This window comes from Aythya ferina (assembly GCF_964211825.1).
Source record: "Aythya ferina genome assembly, chromosome: 9".
NCBI classification, from domain to species: domain Eukaryota; kingdom Metazoa; phylum Chordata; class Aves; order Anseriformes; family Anatidae; genus Aythya; species Aythya ferina.
Window position 1 is genome coordinate 20,200,609 of NC_140305.1, and position 20,696 is coordinate 20,221,304.

General features: G+C 41.4%; 1 protein-coding gene across 4 annotated transcripts in view; it reads right to left on the reverse strand.

Annotated features, from left to right (window-relative positions):
* LOC311441202 (uncharacterized protein) overlaps positions 1-14,288 on the reverse strand; it is a 320,517-nt gene extending 306,229 nt beyond the window's left edge. For all 4 annotated transcript variants that reach the window (XM_084528985.1, XM_084528986.1, XM_084528984.1 and 1 more), the window contains exon 1: positions 14,213-14,288. In XM_084528985.1, coding sequence (XP_084385111.1) covers positions 14,213-14,237 — 25 coding nt within the window. In that variant the 5' untranslated portion in view covers positions 14,238-14,288. The remainder of the gene's footprint in view (positions 1-14,212) is intronic.
* Positions 14,289-20,696: the final 6,408 nt, after the last annotated feature.

Here is a 20,696-nt window from a genome sequence, read left to right on the forward strand (position 1 = left end):
CTGCCTGTAGGAAAGGAAAGGCTTTTCTATAGTTTTAGCAGTACCTGTGAAGGAGGGCACTGCCTTTGCTCTACCCAAAAGCAATAGTTTCTTGCTGCCCTTGATGAATCAGGCAACATGCAACTTACCTCTACAAAACGTAGATTTAGCTTTGACACGTTGATTTTTAATTTCCCTTTCACTACTGAGTGTGTGTCTGCTCACACCCATTTACATGCAGCAACCAGCAAAGTGATTCCTGCTACTATTAAAATCAACCAGATGAAGACAGACTTCTCACTCACAATATTATGCAGCGCAATTCTTCAGTTATTTCCTTGCAAATGAGCCTGACAAGTGCTGCTTAATGTGCAAACCAAGTTATATAAACAAAAGCATGAGAGAGCATGAACAGAAATAAAATTGTAAAGAACAAACTTAGCAGTTGTGAGGCTGCACAGACAGTAATTATTTGACTGGCAATGCAATAGAAAAGATTAATTTACCATTAAGAAACCCTGAACAGCACATATAACATGTACTCGACACGAACCAAAGACAATAGTTTCTTAGACAGAAGAGCTGTATTGACACCAGCATGAATATATTCCTTTTTTTTTTTTCCTCGCCTCAATTCCAAAAAACATGTATTGTAAGGACCAGTCTCAGGTGGCGATAAAAATTCCTGAGTTCTATTGCCAAGTCATTATGTGACCTTGAGCAAAAAGATTCACTTAAGTGCACAGTATCTCCATTTACCTATTGTAGAATAGGTATATAATCATAACACTTATCAATAACGCAGAAGGGTTGGGAGGCTTAATTAATTTTTAAGCGCTTCAAGGTCTTCAGCTGCATAATGGCAATCTTTATTAATTAAGTTCTATTTATTGGCTATCACATCCCTTACTTATGTAAATACCAATAATTATCTTTATAGCAGCTCTAGACACTTTTTAATCCTTTAATTTTTTTTGCCACACTGTAATCCAAAGACTAATTTTTCTGATCTTCTAGAATTGACTGCATAAAGCAGGAAACACGGGGGTTACATTTGTTCACCTACTGTAGCCGCTTCGCTCTACCAGAGGTATGTATGGAGGCTAATACTTCCTAAAGTTTGGCCAATTAATCCAACTGGAATCTACACAGAGAAAAGTGAACATGGCTGTTTTTAAGAATGGATCAATTTTTTTCTCTTCCAATTCACAATCTGCTGCACAGGCACATTTTACCATTTCCTTCTCTCAAGCAATAAATAGGATATCACCAGCATATTTAAACACAGCAATTCTTCCCAAAACAACGAGCCTCATTAACATAATGATTGATGCTGCTTTATACCCTTTAAAATCATGTTTTAAACACAGGCTTTCTAATGCAAAGCTCAAAAATAGCTGTGACCTGGCCATTGCACTGATGGATGCAATGGAAGAACACACACAGACTCCTACCCATCTCCTGCTGCAAGTTTCCCGTTTAACCCACTGACTACTTCTGGCTCTCACAGCCCCTCAGGAACACATCCATCACCTCAAATTGAGCAGGATTTCACCCACAAAGCTTAAAATGAAGCAGCACACAGAGCAGCCCTTTTGGATGCAGAATTTTAGCTGTGGAGAAGCAAGACTACATGAAGCTTGGTTCCACCTTAATTTAAGTGAAAACCAAATGGCAGATTTTGTAGTATCAGCTAGGGAGGGAGGGAGAAAAGAGGAAATCAATGAATGAAACATCAGGGGAAAAAATAGATGATTTATCTTTCTATTTTTGGATATACATTCAATTCATTGGGAACGTTGGGGAAAAACACACAATTTGCTTTCAATCTGACAGTTCTGAGTGATCACAGAAGTAATATCCTTTATGCAATAAAACGAAGCAACTGTTGTCTATCAAAAAGGAGTGAGCATTGTCTTAGGCAGTAACACCTGATCTATTATTAATCCATACTTCAGAATAGACTTAAAATGTATTGACAGCTTCAAACAGAAAATGACAATGTAAAGGCTCTTTTAAACTCCCTAAGGAAAACCAGAACTATGGGTAAAGCTACCATTAAGGAGGGGAGAAAAAGCGCACACACACAAAACTAACTTTTATTTCTTTAGAAATGTCCTAAATTAGTTATCATTAGTTAGCTGTTATATGTGTCAGTATAAACAAACTGTTGGGTCATTGATGAGCTCAATTTTGTGAAACATCTGAGAATGTATGTTTAGAAAGGGATACCACAACTTGGGAGCATTTTGAAGTAAATTACAAATCAGCTAACTCAGTCAAAAGATAACTCACTTGAGAATGATATAATTACTTTCAGTTTGCTTAAAGCCAAGGAAAAGTTGACACAGTGATTAAAGGGGGGTGGAGGGGAGGGCAAGAAAAGGAGGGAAAAAAAGAGTTACTTCATACTGCTTGAAATTGGGCTGTTCTGAGGCCTAGGACCTGAGCTTATTTGAAGAAAGATTATCTTGACAAATTGGATAAACATTTTGTGCATGACAGGACGCTGATGGAGAGTCTGTTCTGCAAGCACACCTGGGGGATAGTTTGCTTAGTGTGTGACCAAGGTGTTCGGCTAACCCCTAGTCCTCCCAGGGAGCTTTGTTTACCGTGTGACAGGTATAGGCAGATCCAAAGTCGAGGCCTCGGTTCCTGCAAACTTTCCAGATGCATTTTGCTCCCTCCCCCTTGGGAAGGGATATTTCTTGACTAGACTGGCCCACAAAAGGCTCCACCAGACTTCAACAAACAGCATATAAGGAAGCCTGCAGGCTGGCATGCCCCAGGCCGATAAGATACTTTGCGTGCATTGGTCATTTATCTCCATCCCTCATCCTTCTTGCCCCCTCAGCATTCACCGGAAGTGGCTGCATGAACACCCTGAGAGAATCCAGTACCAAAATAAAAACTTACCTATAAGCACAGCCTACTGGTTAGTTAGCAGGGGAATCAGTATTATCTGTGTAGATTCTTCACCTTCCTGTGTCAGAAAATGGGGATGCCAAGCAGTCAGCATTGCATTTTGTTCTGCCGTTACCTTGATGTCAGACACCTGATGCTGAAGACAAAGGTGGCTGATGACCACTGTTTAGGTTACTGGTGACACCCACTAGCACCACCTGAAGGACTCCAGGCAGGCAGCAAGCAAATTTTTGCCCCTTAAAACAGTAGTTGAATCAGCAACTAAGCCTCCAGCTTTGCACATCTCAACAATCTGTTTTCAACTTGTTTGATGTGCTTGAAGTCATCCAACTGATGACCCAGGCCCCACAGCTTTCCCAAAGCTGCCACACAGCCCTACCGGCACTTTTTGGGGTGGGCTGGTTTCCTGCTAGATGAGCTCTGGCCCTTTGGTGAGCTGGGTCAAAACGTTCCCAGAGCAGCAGGGCAGAAGGATGGAGACAGAGATGGCATCAGAAAAACAACTTAGAGAAGCTGAAGATGTTATGAGAATGCTCTTTAGGGTTTACAATGACAGGTAATAACACTTCATTAAAAAGTTCAAATCAGAACTTTGTTTTTCTAATGCCAAAAGTTTGTCTCTCACTGTTCTCACAAGAGTAAAGTGACTAATTCCCTAAATAAATCACCCCACCCTACCCCCCACCCCCACCCCAGGTTCAGCCTGGTCTGTGCCTGAGCTTAACCCAGGCCACATAAGCATTCCCTTGGTCATTTCCACCTTCAAAGTGATAAGCAGAGCCATGAGGGCAGCAATGGAGGAGGTGAATATTCTTTGGAAAAAAGGAAGGATCAGAGTATGACTCACCTCACTTTGTGTGCCTGAAACGCAGGACAAGGCAACCTCTTGAGCACAGTTCTGGTCACTAGCTACTGGGGAAATACATTCATCTGCCTAAGCCCAGCTGCCTAATTTTGGGGGTGGCTAAACTGACGATGGGTGTATGCCATCTCCACCAGTACACAGTCTCATGAAAACAAGAATAACACTGAACCTGAAGACTTGGGGTGGAACACCTGAACAGTATGTAAGAACAAAACTGAAATAGAAAAACAGATTTTGTATCCTGCAAAGTCATTAGCAACCAGTGTGGGGAGCAAGGGGTGCAAATTTTTCTGTTTACACTCTGGCAACATACCTTCCCAAACACTTACCTCTGCCTTGTCCTAATCCATCAGCCACAGGTGATTACATTTTAGATGGAACTGGTCTGTAATACTTCTACCTCTTGTCTGCTAGACCTCAGAGGCTACTAGACACTGGTGACACTGGCCCAGGACAAGAGAGCTGTTCAGGTGTTTATCCTGAGTGCTAAGGTCTGTTTTCCTGAAGCAACCGCTTCTCTAATACAGCAATAGTTTCTTCTTATTCCTTTCTGACTAGCAGTGATGAGCAAACAAAACAAAGCCAGAGCTGCTCTGCAGCAATGCTTTGTCACTTAGCACAGATTTGATTTAAAATAATAATAATTTTTAAAAAAGGCAAGGAAGTAGTGCCAAATACACAGAAAATGTTTGTGACTATTTTTAACTGGGGTAGGGAGGAATCTTCATTGATTTTTGTCTCTCAAACCTAGTCTTCCAAAATAGCTTCCTTCACCGTGTTCAAAAACAGCAAAGTCGTGAAAGGTGCAGCAAAACTGCTTTTCTCCAGAAGGCATTTTTGTCAAAGTGATTCACATTTCCACATCTGCTCAGGCAATGCACCACAAACCCAGCATGTGTTTCTCCTGCAGGTCAGACCCATAACCCATAATAATTTCAGCTAGTGCTCCTTGTGTTAAATATAAATAGGAGTATAGAGATAAATTATCTCTATCCAGTGGGAGTAACGTAAACCTTTGTAAGTAATCTGGGACTCGGCAAACAAGCACTGTCATTGGAAAGTGATCTGAAAACAGAGTTGAATGATAGGAAACAAATATTTTTCCAGGATGTAACAACCTAAAGGACACTACCAGAAAGTTAATGAGCTTCCGAAAGTAACCATGTATCTCCAGCTTCCCGAGGTGTATTTAGCTGATGAAAATATTCTTGTGACGCAATCCTTGCATTTTGTGTTTCAGTAGTTAAGTGTGTTGTCAATATCCTGACAGGAGGGATTTTCTTTTCAGGTTGACTGAAATAGTTAGGACACTATTTCATTCCAATTCATACAGTTACTAATAAAAAGCAATTTTCCTTATTTGCCTGCGATACTATACTGCACACACAAGAAGAACAATGGTTGTCAAAACCCAAGTTGACCAAGCAGGAATGTTCTGACTTAATGTACGTGATGTGAACTATTGTCTGACAGCTTACACGGCCATGGCTGCGTGAGCACCCTGCAGTCAGCACATCTCTGTTTACAGGAAGGAATCCAAGCTACAGAGGAAACAATGACTTTGCAGTCTTACAGAAATTGTCAGGCACAGCTGCAAAAAACTCAATTGTGCTTAAAAACACAAAAACTTAGAGCAAGAGAGGGTTATTTAGTGTTCTAGCATCAGACATCAACACTCAATGGATGCTATACTGGTATCAGACAGGAGTCTCAGCCATGAATGTCCCTTGAGATAGAGCATGCACAAAAAACACTTGCTTTTATTATTAAAGCTTTCTCCTAAGCAGCAAGAGATACTTCTTTTCCAATTTTATTCTCCCATTTGCTTTCCTCAAATTTCACTGTTTTCAGTTCCAAACTATTCTCAGATGAAAAACATCCAAAATATTCATTTTTGTCTTCAAAATTAAATATTTGCACACAAAATTCCCTTCAAGATCTCCCTTTTGCAAAACTCTAAGTATCCTGACAAAACTTTCAAAAGTAATTAAAGAAAACCAAAAATACTTTTGTCTTTTTCATTTCCCCTTCAAGTGATCCCTGCATTTCTGAAGAACACACAATTGTGCTCAAGAGGTAGAAGTCAGACAGCAGTAATACATGATCATGAACAGTGATTAGATGGACTTGTGCATAACCAAGCTTTGCATCAGCACAACCTAAATTCCAGTGATACATAATTACGTTGTCAAAAGTAGGTCTTATTTTTCAAAAACAGGTCTCACATTATTTCTAAAAATTGGGCAGAATTGTACCAAAACTTTGCCAACAAGATGTCTGCAAACAAGCTTTTCTCTACGTAACCCGAGTGCAAAGATCAATGCAGGAGCAGTGCCCCAGCTTATTTTCAGAGTTTTAAGACTTCATAATTTTCAAGCCCACCTGGGACCACTGACTCCATTTAAAAAAAACTACTTTTTTTTTTTTCCCCCAATTCTTTTGCTACCTTGTCTAGATTAAATTAACTTGACAAACAGTATAGATTCACACCTGCACTTCACCTCTGGGTGATTTAGAACACAGATTCTGTACCTGTTCATTTCTATTTCATATTTTTTCAAATTGTATGTGATTTTAATCTTAAACAAAACATTCATGGCTGCAATTGTTACCCTCTCCCCTTATACTCTAAGGGGTATCCTCTCAGAACATCTATCAAAGGCCATCACGCAAAAGACAACCAGCCCTTTATGGCAGAAACAGCCTGAACCCCATTAGCCAGGCAGACAGACACTTTCTAGCACAGATCCCAGAATATAGGGAAGCCATTGTTTCATTTCAGAACAGGCCACAGAGCCTGCATCACATGGGGGAAAGTTCTGATGTCCTGTAGATTTAGAGGAAGAGTCCAAATGAAAGCAAGGGGCAGCACAACTTCTGCCAGGCAGGACAAGCCTTTCCTCCCCTGACTTCTGCAGGAACAAAACAGGCTCTTGTGGTTATTACCAGAAAGATGACAGTGCTGGCCGGTGGAACAGAAAACAAGGGCTACACAGGGACAGTTCCTGGGAAAACCACCAGCTCCAAGCAGGAAGAGAAACACCTGCTCTTATGACTAAGGACATGAAATAAAGCGCTATGTGTAAATATAAATATCTGCATATAATGTACCAATATTTTGCAGCTGAAACTACTTGGTTTTATATTGAGTTGTCTTAGCATCAAAGCCCTGTCCTGTGACCTTCCTCATGACAATAACCTAATGTGAAAAAGTAACAGTACAAGCATCTTGAGGACCAGAGAGGTAAAGCTTTAACTCACTGGACCTTCCAGCAAAAAGAAATGATTGGGCCATCCTAAGGATTTAATTTAGCTCCATAAAAATATAAACAAAAAATAATAATAATTAAAAAAAAAAAAAAAAGAAATAAGATGTGAGTAACAGAATTTGGGATCAAGGCCAGAAGCGAAGCCTGTAAGGTCACAGGCACAACAAGATCTGAGTTCTCTCCTATTTTTTTTTTTTATTTTTTTTTTTTAACTTGTTTCCAAATTTCCAAGGTTAGTGGCAATTGTGCTTTCTGTTGCTTCAGCTCTGTTTTTATAATGGGAATGAAATACATATTTTCTATCTCAGCTAGATGAACACAAAAGCTGCCTACAACACATGGAGAATAGCAACAAAAGCTGCTGAGTCTCCTGGATGGTGCTTCCCAACCACGCTTCAATGCCAGGCAGAGTTGCAGAATGCACGCAGAACTAGTAAGAGCCAGACTTGAAGCATCTGCCAAAGACTAGACCACATTTGGCCTGTTGATGGCACATATTGTCCAGCACCATTTGATGGAATAAGTAAATAAATAAAAAGTTTAACAATTTGCTACTGGGACAAAGCATGCATAGGCTTCCCTGTGCCAGACTTGAGTCTAAACTACTACCCAGATACATGTATTCATGTAAACAGGGTGAGTGAGCCTGGATTTGTAGACTGGCTCCTCATAATGCAGATTTAAAAAAAATAAAAAACAATTATGCATTATCATGAGACACAGCTGTCAAGTCCTGAGAGACAGCTGAGAGATAAATAAAGTAATCCCTACATAAACAGTATATAAACCACTTTGTAATCTTTGAGACAAAAAAAAAAACTACTATAAGTCAACTCTAAACTCCTTGAAGGGAGTATTTTACAAATAGAGTACAAGCAGAGCATACAATATTTTTGGTGTCTTTAGAAGCCAAATGCCCTGTTCTGACTCAGTGAAGAGTCACGTACCTCCCCAAGCAAACAGCTCATTTTAATTTATTCCTATGTGCGGTAATGGAGCAAGATACTTTGTACATTTTTTCTGCAAGGTAAATGCTTGTTTACATTGGGTCATGTACTCATTGGAGTGCTGGACTGGGGCACAAGTAGGATGGGCATCTAGGTGCCTTGAGCAACCTCCTCCTCCTCATTTCCACGTTAACAAAACTATTCAGTTTACTATCAAATTAATTTTGTAATGACACAAATTAGACAACATGGAAATTAGCTATAAGTAAACAGTACTTTTGTAATAGGAAGCAGAAATCCTGAAACTCCGTTGTAAGCCAGAAAATCAGGAACAAGAATCATTTTCTCAAATCAAGCTTTCTCATGGACAAACTCCTTTAATGCCTCCAACCAAATACATCTATCCAACAAGCACTAAGATATTAAACTTTGTTAATAGTTTTCAAAGCCAATGAGATTCCTTCACTCTCATTCTTAGAGATTTCATAGCAAATCAGGAGATCAGAAGACTTATTACTGGGGGCCAAGGGGTGTTCGTTTTAATTACAGAGCCAAATTCTATCCCCAAGACCATTTATCTCCACACTGGCACACTGTCTCCTTTTTTTGGTTGGTAGTTTTCTGTTCCAACAGTGCATTTGCTCAAGTAGAAGAACAGTTTCTTGGGAGGTTGAACTCCGCAGTATCAGCGCACCGCCCTCCACCACAGATCTTATTCTGGCACTATTATTCAGCCCCCAACAGAAGTATGCTAATAAGAGGCTCAGTGAAAGCCAAACAAAACTATCCTTCTAGAAACTCCATGTGAAATGTTGACCCAAGAAAAATAAAGCGTGCCTCGTTGATACACATCTGTCCACTTTGCACAGCAGATATCAGGGGGCCTGCTGCAGGTGCTAAGGAGAGGAGTTAAAGCCAACTTCCAAAGTTCATATTGATAAATCATAGCATATCACACAAGCCATCTGCACACACCTAGTCACATCTGCAGGTCTCATGGAAGACTTGCAAGAAGCTCAGGGACATTTTACATGCAGCTGAGCAAATCCTTCCCTAGTCCATCAATGCTGGAATTTCACATCCCTCACACTAGTTCAACTCTCACAGTGGCCAAGAAAAATCCTCCCTCGTTTCATGTCCCATCTCAAGGTTCTTCTTTGGACCTGGAGACCCACAAGAAATTATACTGTTCACCAGAACCTTTTTATTTCACCACTTCTTTGTATATATTTAGATACATATACACTGCTGAGTGTCACCTTGACTGAGACTTGATAGCTAGGATGTATCTAGCTAGGATGGTATTCATGGTGGGGAGGAAAAAAAGCAAGAAAGTATCAAAAAGATATTTTTGATTGTAGATATATCACATAACAGGCATATCTGACACTTTCTGCCCCTCCCTCCCCTTGAGACTGCAAACTCCGGTCTACCAGCAGAGAAGTCCAGAGGTCAGCAAAAATATTTCACAGCTCACTTTGCTCATATCCCAATAGCACAGAGACTTTTTGCAGAGACAGCTCTCACTCCCACAGCATCACGATAAAAATAAAAAAGCATCACGATAGGTACATGCTATTCTCATTAACAATAGAGATGACAGTAAATACAGTAAACTTGTTTATAGTGTTTAATGCATACAGGCCCAAGAATCAGCAAAGCAGTTCAGCACACATTTGAATCCACTCCTATTCACCAAAACACATAAAGCCAACATTTAACTTTAAGTAGTGTTAAAAATATTTTGCTGAGTGGGGACAAGAAATTTAAGTCACGTGCTTGGGAGCACTGAAGAATTAACACCATGAGGCTGAAATCTGAAAGACTGACAGAAGCTGGGCTTTGTTCTGGTGTGGTGTTGGTTTTGTTGGTTTTTTCCCCCCCTCTTCCACACCCCTAGATTAAGCTCCCCTTTAGATAAAAAACACCTAAATGAAGTATAACATTTGCCAACAGAATCCACTTCCAGATTATTTTGTTTTTCTTTTGCATAAGCCTGCGACTTTCACATAATCCACAAGCAAATAGCTCTATTCTGTAGATTAGAAATTATAAAAGACCATGTAATCAGCTGACAAAAGAACTGAAAACAACCCCAGAGGAAATGCAGAGCTGCTCTTGCAGACTCACAATGTGCTGCTCTGTCAGCCTCCCACTCTTTCAGCAGATACTCCTGACATTTCTTGTGTCATTACTGGACTTTATGAATGAGACCGTAGGATGTTTTCTGGTGAATAATCAGCAAGGGAAGGGGCATGGTATCACGGACAAGGGAGCTGCTTCACTGTCTGCTGACCAGATCCAAGCAATTAGTTCACTGCTTTCTCCTACTACCAACTATGAATCACAGCTCAACATTGTATTAAAGGCTGAATTGTTGCTCATTTCTGAACAAGGATGCTTAAGAAATTAAGCTATTGTAACCTCAGATAAACTGCTCATGGTTTGGTGGTTTTATTTAGTTCACATGTATCTAAATGTTTAGGTACTTACACAAAGTCTCATCAACTCTTTTTGGGCCAGAAAAGTCAGCTGAAAGTCTCACCAAAGAAAGTTACCCCACAGAGGCCAAAACTCTTTGTTTCCCTGCTGTGGACAGAAACATGGCAAGTGCACATCCTGCCACTGAATTTCACCACTCAGCTTGCCTTGCAGAGAAATTTCATCAGCAAGCTTGAGAACTGAAAACACTGCTGGTCGTGTAAGATGTTACAGTAAGCACTAGGAACCCAGACTATGGTATCAGCTGGTATCAGCTTCTCCTGCTCCCTTTTTGAACCTGAGGACCAGCTTCAGCTATCTTTGAAAAAGGCCTTTGGAAGGAGCAGCCTTATAAGGTTCATGGGAACAGCCAGTTCAGGTACAGCACCTCTCCTAGAAGAGAGGAAGGATGCAGCATGGACACAAACCACAGCACCCACACAGGAGAGAAGCCTCACAACTCACCCTGACTGCAGGGAACATTTCAGCAGAGCTCACACTCCACCCACCTTCTAAGCATCCTGCAGGATGAGCAGGTCCGTATGGGAAGATTCCTGCTGCCCGCAGAGCTGCTTGTTCTGCTCTGTCTTCTATACACTGATTCAGGTAAGCATGCTCTGCGGACATCAAGTCTGCTAGGCCAGCACTCATGGCTACAGTTGATCACTGTCAGTGGAAAAAGCAGAGTTCTGACCACCAATGGTTATTAAAAATCCTACAGCACTTTGCCAAGGGAAGGGTTGCTGTTGAGCTGCAGATCTGTTCTATACTCACTGGATTTATTAAAGTATGTGCAAAATGCTTACCTCAGAGCTTAGCAAGTAGAGAAAAAAAAAATATTCACAGGTAGTTGCTTGAATACAAAGAATACCAAGTTTTAATCTCTTTATAACCTTCTTGCATTTATTTTCTCTAAGCATAAGGGTCCTATGATTGGTAGAGAATATTTTTATAAGTGAATTTTAAGTATAAATACTAGAATGTTCAATGAAAGTATGAGCAGGATATCATAAAACTTGTAATTCATGATGTCTTGCTGAGTTATATAAACCAGAAAAGAAAGTAATACGATCTGCCACATAATTGTTCAACATCAGCAAATGCCGGATTTTTGGCTGGACAAGGAATAATTTTAATATGGACACCTGTAATCATTAGAAAATATTTCAAAAATGAGATTTTCATATTCAGTATTATTTACCCACAAAGTAAACACATTTATTACACTGAGAGAACATATTCTCCGCATGCATTCTTAGCTGTGGAATTGAGTTGCCCAGTTCACAACAGCATGGTCATATTAACAGGCTCATGGAAACAGATATCAGCAAGTGTGCTGATCATGCTTTAAGAAAAGAAAGCCAGAAAGAAAAATAGAAATAAGACAAAGTTATATCAGTGAAGATTTTGATAATCTTACAGGTAGATCCAATTAGGTCTGTATCAGGAGTCTGTCCCACTGATTGTCTAGTTTAGTTGTTCAGTCTTTGGAACTCAAACACTTCTTTAGCCAATCTCTTTTGATATTTATTTAATCCGAAAATATTTTTATTTTGCCCATCTGCCTTGTGACCTGAAGAGATGTGCATTCAAACACAGATTTCAAAGGCAAGCAGAGCTGAAAACTGAATTGATCCCATTGCAAGCAAATTATTAGCTTTCTGACTGTGGAAGCAAAACTTCACTTAATCTGATGGCAAATAGCATGCATTTCTCCAGCTATTCCTACTTCGACTAATCAGTCAGGCTGATGGATGTTTAGCACTTACCTTAATGCAGATTTTTGCTTTAGCTAACATTTGTAGAAGCAGAATCAATTACAAACTGGAGATTACTGGGCTGATGGGCTTTCATGCTATTGCAGTTGACCGTGCAATTGGGTTTCTAAGTGACAGACACCACAGGACAGCTTCAGCTAGGCAAAATCCTTCTTACATTTCCACGTACCTAACTTAATCTTCATTCAGCACTAATTTCCCACTCTTTGATTTGTTTCCTGAGCTGTCTGAGTGAAGTACATGTATATGTGTACATGTATGTGCTTCGCTCTTTCCTGATGCAAGAATACCTGCATCTGGGTGCCTTCAGCACAGCAGGCCATCACCTGCTCACACAGTGATGAAGACAATTAAGGCTTTACCTATACAACCTATTAGTGTTCAAACATGAAAGCATTGTATGAAGGAAGACTTCAAACGCAGAAGATGGCAGAGAGCTGCTGGGTACCGTGAGACAAAGCCTAGCAGCACTCAAGAACATACAGGAAATCTTGCCAAATAATGCTTGTAATTGCATGATCTTGAGCCAAAAAGCACTGCTACAGTTAAATATTTTTACAGATGCAAATGGTTCCTACTTTTCTTACTTTGAGAATTGTCGTTTCCCCATGCCCGCCCAATCTCCACTAAGCAATTTATATTTACTAGCAATTACCAGAGCCCTGTTTTCACTTGTTCCTTTCCTGGAAAACACTTGCACAGTTAGAAGTCTTCACTATCTGCATAAGAAACACTGGCGTTTAAAAGCCAAGCCTATACCTAATGTTCCTGAGCAAGGTGGGGAATGCCCAGCACTTTGTAGAATCAAGCCCAGCAATAAAGGTAATAAGAATTTAACTGGTTCCAAAAGGTCTCAGCCATAGAGCAAATGAGTATCTTCAGGGGAGAAATCCTATTAAAATTTAAGCAGGTAGATGGCATATGAAAGTAGAAGCTTTCCAATTAGCTAACCGTCTCTAGCCTGGAGCTAGTCTCTCAAATGTTTTTACAACACGGTGATACTCCAGTTCACATCTGTCAGCTGGAATATTTACAGCTTTGTAATTATTAAAATCATCTGAACTCCAGAGCTGCAAGCTGGATGTCTTGGATGGGGCAGCCTGACATAAGGTACAAAAATAAGATACTTCCATCCAGTTAGGGTGTAAGCTAGCTTTGGAAAACTGAAAAGCTACAGAAGCCAGGTCTCCAACAATTTACATCTTATTTTAGTTAGTCTTCTCTATAACAATGCCTGTGCCTGAGCTACTGTCTCTTCTCCCTATGGTTTCCTTACTATTAAAAGCAAGCTGATATTATGAATCTTTCCTCCTCTCCGATTAGGAGACTTCGAGAGTCTCTCTGCCCTACACTCTGCTGTTACAAATCTTGTGGAAGCTTGTAGGTCTTTATCAGTCTGTAAGCTTTGGCTGAAGTTGACCAACAGCACCAGAAGCTGCTGCAAGGAGATATACAACACAGTATCCTCACCCTGCCCTTAGCCACCCAGAACTATACCAGAAAAACAACCTTTGGTGCAATATAGCAGAGCACCATGACACCCAAGGAACCGACACAGAAGTGGAATGAGCACCTCTCACCCCAGCTAGAGCACAGAGCAAGATGTCAAAGGTTTAGGCAGGTGAAACTAAGAGACAGGTTGACACCAAGATCTGACCCACTACAGTGGGATGAGCTTTACTAAAGGCTTGCATATTAAAAAATAATAATAAGCCAACCCCAACCACACAGAATTGCAGGGATAGAGAGTTTTGGGGTGTTCCTCTCCCCTCCAGCCCCTAGGAGAGAATTATTTAACCCACTGACACCTTCTGTTTTCCTAACATCAGCAGCACCTCTTAGAGTAGATCTCCTACCGAAATCATGCATGGCAGCAAAGTTCAGAAAAAAAGCATACAATTATTTTCTTCCAGTTCCTTTCACGGCATATTTTCCCAGTGCATCACGAGTTCTTTGGCATGCACCTACCAATGGGTCTGGGGTTGCAATGCATCACAGCGGTCAGAAGGACCCAGGCACAGGGGCCACGTGGAGATGGGAGACACCATTCCTCATGCAGAATCTTCTGCGAGTGATATTTGCATTGAAAAATGTTTATCCTTTGTGTTTCTCCCCAGGAACAACACAGATGTGGGTTCAGTTTTTTTAAGACACACTTGGGTAAGTGCAAACACATCTCTTTTGTAATCAGCCTGGGCTGACCCTGTTTAGCCTGAGGTCAATGACCAGTGGCATCTGACCTGCTGAAGTTAATGCGGCAGAACAATAGAAGAGGGTTGGCAAGGCCTTATCCTATTACCTTTTTGATACCAAATTAATTGTTTTTCTCCCTCTCAATGATTCTCTGACCTTTCAGCTATATGTGTTGCTGGCACAGAGTGATGGATTAAATTTAAGCAAGTACATTTCTCAACATTGTCTTACAGATTTAGAAGTTATTTAGGTCTTCCTTTCAGTACTAAGAGGTTTAAAAATGTGCTTATGATTGCAACCCCATTTGGTAGTTAAAGAGAAAGAAGACTCAAAATATTAATTAACTTGGAAGCATTAGAGACAAGAAAACCAAAGGAGTGATCACAGAATTTATTACAAAAAAAAATTCTTACAAATAATGAAGAGAGAGACATCCCATCTCCTATGTATAAATCACATGCAGGCAACTTTAGATTATTAGCATAACCTTAACTGGTGATGTTTCATTAATTGGCAAACCCAAAAACATTACTTGTGGAATAAGTTTAATTAGTCAGACCGATATTTTTTTTGAATGGAAAAAAAAATAACTATATTTCAATTCTATAAGAAGAGCGTGGAATAGCTTTTGATCCCTGTCACAGTTTTGATTGTGTTTTTATTATTATTATTTGCTTGTAGTTGGACCATTTCACCAGATGGAATAAACAGAGATGACACGGTGGACTAACACCATATTACCAAACCAAAAAAAAAAAAACAGAGAAAGAAATCAGTTTCTCCCCATCCCACCCACCCCCTGCCATGCATCAGTTAGAGGAAGGAGGCCTAGAAACATGAATTGAGCTGTTAACATAAAAATTTGCCTGTTTGTGACCATAAAACATCGAGACCTGGATGCATGTTCTTTACTTGGTTGAGCTTGGCATAGACAGAGAAGTCTTCCCTGCTCCATACAGCTCAATGCACAAGAAAACACAGGTGTCATGTTCTGGCAAGTTATAACACCCAAAAGAATAAAAAACAGTTTGCCTTCAGACAGTATTAGGTCTAGATATGGTACAAGTAGTCAACACAACTGATAGCCCAAGCAAGTCTTCTCTTTGATAGACTGGAGTGAATGAATGTAGATGGAAGGACTAGTTTTATGCTCTGTAAATCATGAGGTGAGAAAGACCAAACTGGACTTAAGAAGCCTTTTCAGAAACTGTAGACTAGAGAAGGCAACTGCAGTCTACTTGTAGTAAGAACAATTCCTCCAACATATCCCTCACCTGCTGGGTGACGCAGGACAAGGCTCTGCATCTAGTCAGTCTCCATTTGCACAGAGCGCACATCATCTCCTTTACTAGTGGATCTCTTGAGCACCCTAAAAAAAACAATGGGGAAGAGAAAAATCTATTGCTCAAACTGAGCATAAATTTAGTGAAATTATCACCTTCTTCAGTTCCATTTAAAATACTTATATCTGGTCAATTTCTGTTCATACATCATTTCTCCAGCGCAACAAAAGTTCCTGCAAAATCTTCTGGTGGAAGTTTTGGTGAAACACACAACTTGGTTGCCACCTTCTACATGCTCACATGCTGCTGTCAACCTGAGAGCACCAGAACCTGAGGAAAGGCCGCACACGTGTGCACCGGCGCTCACAGTCCCCAGCTGAGCTCCTTCTTCTAGCACGAGCTACCTTCCCACTGACTCGCCCAGTGCCACTTTATTCAGATCGCGGCTCATTGAGCATTCAATGGCACGGCTCCCGACACACTTCAAAATAAATCAGCACCTCACTGCCACCCTGCCTCCCTTGCCCTCAGCTTTCAATTAAATTTAGAATTGACTTTAAAGGTACAACCTGAATATATGTGGTTCAAAATGACCTTGTTACACCTTTTCTTACCTTCCTGTGCAGGGCTCTTGTACTCCAGCTCAGGGTTTAAAACCTAGAAACATGAATTTGCTCTAAGCTCCTGTGGCAAACTACAAGCCTCAAGCTGTTAAAAGTCTTTAAAGGTACGTCCAAAGCTAACGTCTGCTCTGCAGAGAGAGATCTGGGAGCCTGGGTCTGGCAGCTTTCAGCAAGATATTTAAAACCTTCCTGTGAGTTAAGTGTTTTTGTAATTTATTTCCTGAACTCTCAGCACAGTAATAACTGTGTTTTGTTATAGCATCACATTAGTCATTATTAAAGTCATTACAGAAAGTAATAAGGATAAGTTATGCACAGATGAAGAGCCAAAACAGTTTGTACACAACACTTGACTCTTCTTCTTTAGTTTCTTCCTTGTTGCTGGAAAAGAATGACAACCATATTTGACATGGTCCTATTAACAAAAAAAAAAAAAAAAAAAGAAGAAAAAAAAGTATGGTATGAGGCGACAGAAGGTGATTGGATTAAATTAGTGGCACACTTGAAGAAAAGCCTCCCCATGGTCAACTCTGAACCACGAAAGAATTCACATGGAAATGGCTCTCCCTGTACCTGCTTACAGACACCTGACAGGCTCTAGGTGTCCACTCAAGCACCTCCATTTTCTGCACACGAACCCCACAACTGAAGCTCAGCTCTGGGCATTACAGAGCAGAGCAATGCTGTGATGTGACCCCGGTCAGCCACCAATAAGCATGTCTCACCATCCTCCACCAGGGGCAGGTTTTGATGTGGTGAGAAGCCGCATAGGTAACTCACGGACTTGTGGGGCTGCCCGGGTCCCTGCCCAGAGTGATGCAAAAAGCACTCTGATGAGAGCCAGGAAAATAAGTTGGCTTCATCCCTCCGCCCCCCCCCCCCCCCCCTCCCCCCATCACCACCACACACCCCTCCTTTGGGGAGGGAAAGGTGACTTGGCTTTCTGGCCATTGGTCTCTCGCACACCCAGCATCTCCAGCAAAGCCCAGCCCCACTGCCAGGGAAGGATGTAGTCCAGGGAGGAGAGTCACACTGCTGCATGCCCACAGCACATCCATGCTGAGCCCTGCAGAGGCCAGAGCAGAGCCTCTAGACACTGCTGGGAACTTCACATGCACTCAGAGAGGATTTAAAACTCACATTCCCACAGCTACTGCTTTTTCTGAGGCACAAATACGTGAAACATGTCTCTAAACCACAGACAGAAAGACAATGCTTGGAAACATCCTCTGATTGCACAAGCCACTCAACAAACACTCCGAGAGAGTCATTAACACATTGGAATTCTCAGTGGAGAACCCAGACACGGGATTTCTGATGGTTAGCATGACCACCTCTTGCAATATACCTTCCCAGCACCTGGTACTCAGAGGCTTCACTGTCACAAAGGACCAGAGCACAATTCCCTACATCTTTCCTTGATTTTACAAAATTAATTTACTCCTTTTTCAGAATATCCCTAGGACTCCTGAAACCATTTCAGTGCCAATGCAGGCCACCACTGCACTTCATTGTGTTCAGTGGGATGCGGTATGTTGGTTAAGAAGATATCTATTACCAAAGCAGCAATTTTTGTTTTATTCCACTTACAGTTACAACACACCACTGTTGTCCCAGATGAAGAATACATGTTTTCTGAGCGTAGAATTAACTTTGGATTCATTTGCAACTAAAGGCATTAATTGTTTCCAACTTCAGCATGAACTTACCACATCAAACTCAATTGTTTCAAGAAAAACACTAGCAGATTTAAGCACATTCACAGTTTAATCACACAGTACACTTACAGCAATGTTAAACAAACAAACCAACCTTCTCCTACAGAACAGACCTCATTACATGAACAGACCTCGTTACATACTCATCCTTCTCCTAGAAGATATATTTTTTCCCCATTCTTTAGGAAGAAAAAAAATGAAATAAGAACATATCTGAAAGTATTAAAAAATACGAATAATGAAAAAATTAAAAATCCTTACCAAGAGAGGAAGCAGTAACTCTTAGCACCAACCAGACCCCCACCAAAGGGTTGTAAGAAAACAGTTGGCTAAACTTATATGCTAATGACAGCCACAGCTGCGACCCCATTGAGTCAAGTCAAGCAGGGTCTTCACTGCAGAAAAGGTTTCCTATCTGTGGCCTTGGCTGATGCACTGAACAGTGAGGCCCCAGCATTCAAAACCAGAAGAGCAAGGTGCTATGCCTTGTGCACAAAATGCTTGCACCCATAATTAGAGGTTGTAACAGGATCATACCTCGTAGTGACCAATGAATCTCAGTAATCCTAAATTCATGTTGTCTATGGGTAATCTCTGTGCCGTGACAAACAGCTAGGGTGACTCGAATTGTGATAACATTAGAGGTAATGTCCCCAGCTGGTTGATGTTACAAATTCATTGGCAACTGCCACCACCTGAGATGAAAGGCAGCCCCAAATTGTGCCCCAAACCCATATTTGCCAAAAGCAGATTTACATGAAAAAAATATGGACTAAAATGGTTGGAACATGGAGGCATATTTCAGCATCCTACCCTACCTAAGAGTAACTTCCATAAATGAGGTGGACTGAAGAAAGTGGTTTAAATCAAAATAGCTGCAGATGTTGGTCCATGAAGTCAGCGGTGTTACACAGGTTCTGAGCAGCTAGGACTCCTCATCAGCCTGCTGCTACAGGGTAGTGCTGTCTTTGTATAAATAAAAATAAAGAAAAGTAAAGGCCAGTAGACAAGGCATGATAAAAATGGGGACGTGAGGCAGAAGTACTCTTGTGCACAGCAAGTGGCACAGCCCATCACGTCACTGGATGTGGTGGCATTGCTCAGGCTTTGGGATAGCTGCATGGAGCTGATGGAGTTTATCCAATGGGGGGTAGGGAGGGACAAAGGTTTATGCCAGTGGGGCCACAGCAAATTTCCTCAGCTGGGGACTGGTAACTCTGGGTTTGTTGGGTTTCTGCACCCACAGAGGAGGAGGTGCTGGGTACAGATGGTGCAGTTGCTGGTTGAGGCCAGAAGAGCTCATCTGACAGGCAGAGATGTGCTGTGCATTGCTAAGACCTTCCTTATAGAAAAGTGTTGCTGTTTTATTCAATTTGCCTGCACAAACGCCTGATTTAAAATTCAAGACAAGTTTGGGCCACATGAAATGCACCTTGCCCGTTCTGTGAGGATTCATAGGTTTTATTTTTATTCCTATAATAATGCCAGTCCAAAACATGAAAAGTTTTAGCAGAGCGCGGCACCATAAAGCAGCTTGGATCTGAGAGCTCCGCCAAGCGTGACATCAAATCTTTCAAAGAGTGAGGTTAGATAAAGCACCAGATACGCAGCGAATTCTTGATTGAAATAAAACACCAAACATTTCTCCTTGGCTGGCAACAGGTGAATTCACAGGAAGGCTTTCCTTATCCACAGAAGTTTCTTTTATAGTAAATACATGGGTTTCTCTGCCTCCCAAGAAAACTGTCTTGCAAAATGTTTAAAATGTTATCAGCTCAGAAAAAAATAACACTATTTTAAACTGATGGGAAAAGAGCCCATTGGCTCTAAAGTTTCCATCCCTAAGTTGGGCGCTCAGTGCTGTTTGGAGCCTTTGTTCAGGGTAAATCAGCCGTCGAAAATCAAGCCTGCAACTCATTGCGTGTGCTGGGCGGGATGACCAGGATTGTTTCCTGTGGCCTGGCTTGGACACTAATTACCTGTCCAAGAACCTTCGAAGTGCCTCTGAGGTGCTGGCAGATGAGGGAAGAGCACAGACTGTGGCCCCTGGATCTGGCCGACATCTCCCCCATGTCCCCTGTGCCCCCACAACCTGTCTGCTGCAGCCACTACCACAAAAATGTATTTACAGGAAGGATGGGAGCTGCTTCGATCCCACAGGGACAAGGGGCAGCTTCAGTCTTTCCTCCTTCCTGGTTTACTCCGATGATGCTTTTATGTACCTGGTGAATAATGTCCAAAAGGGGTTTCATTGATGCTAAAGCTGAAGGTGGGGGAACCGTCATCAAATTCCAGCCCTTATCACAGCATCTTTCAAAGCACAAAAGTCCATGAGTTGTTTTTGCTGGAGATGGTTGAACTCCAGTAGCCCCAAACTGGAACATGCTCAAGAGACTGGGGAGATGAGTGCATCCCCACAGCACCACGCTGAAAGAGGAATGTATTTCCCATACTAACACCCCAGACATGGATGTGATGCTCCAGGGTCCTTTGCTCATTTTCCTTACACCCTCCCCAAAAAATAAATAAATAAAGATAAAACAATAATATATAAAATCCTGGCATGAGATCAGGCTGAGCACCTGTGCAGCTGGCAAGCACCATGCCCTCATCCACCCAAAGCCCCCTCCCGGGA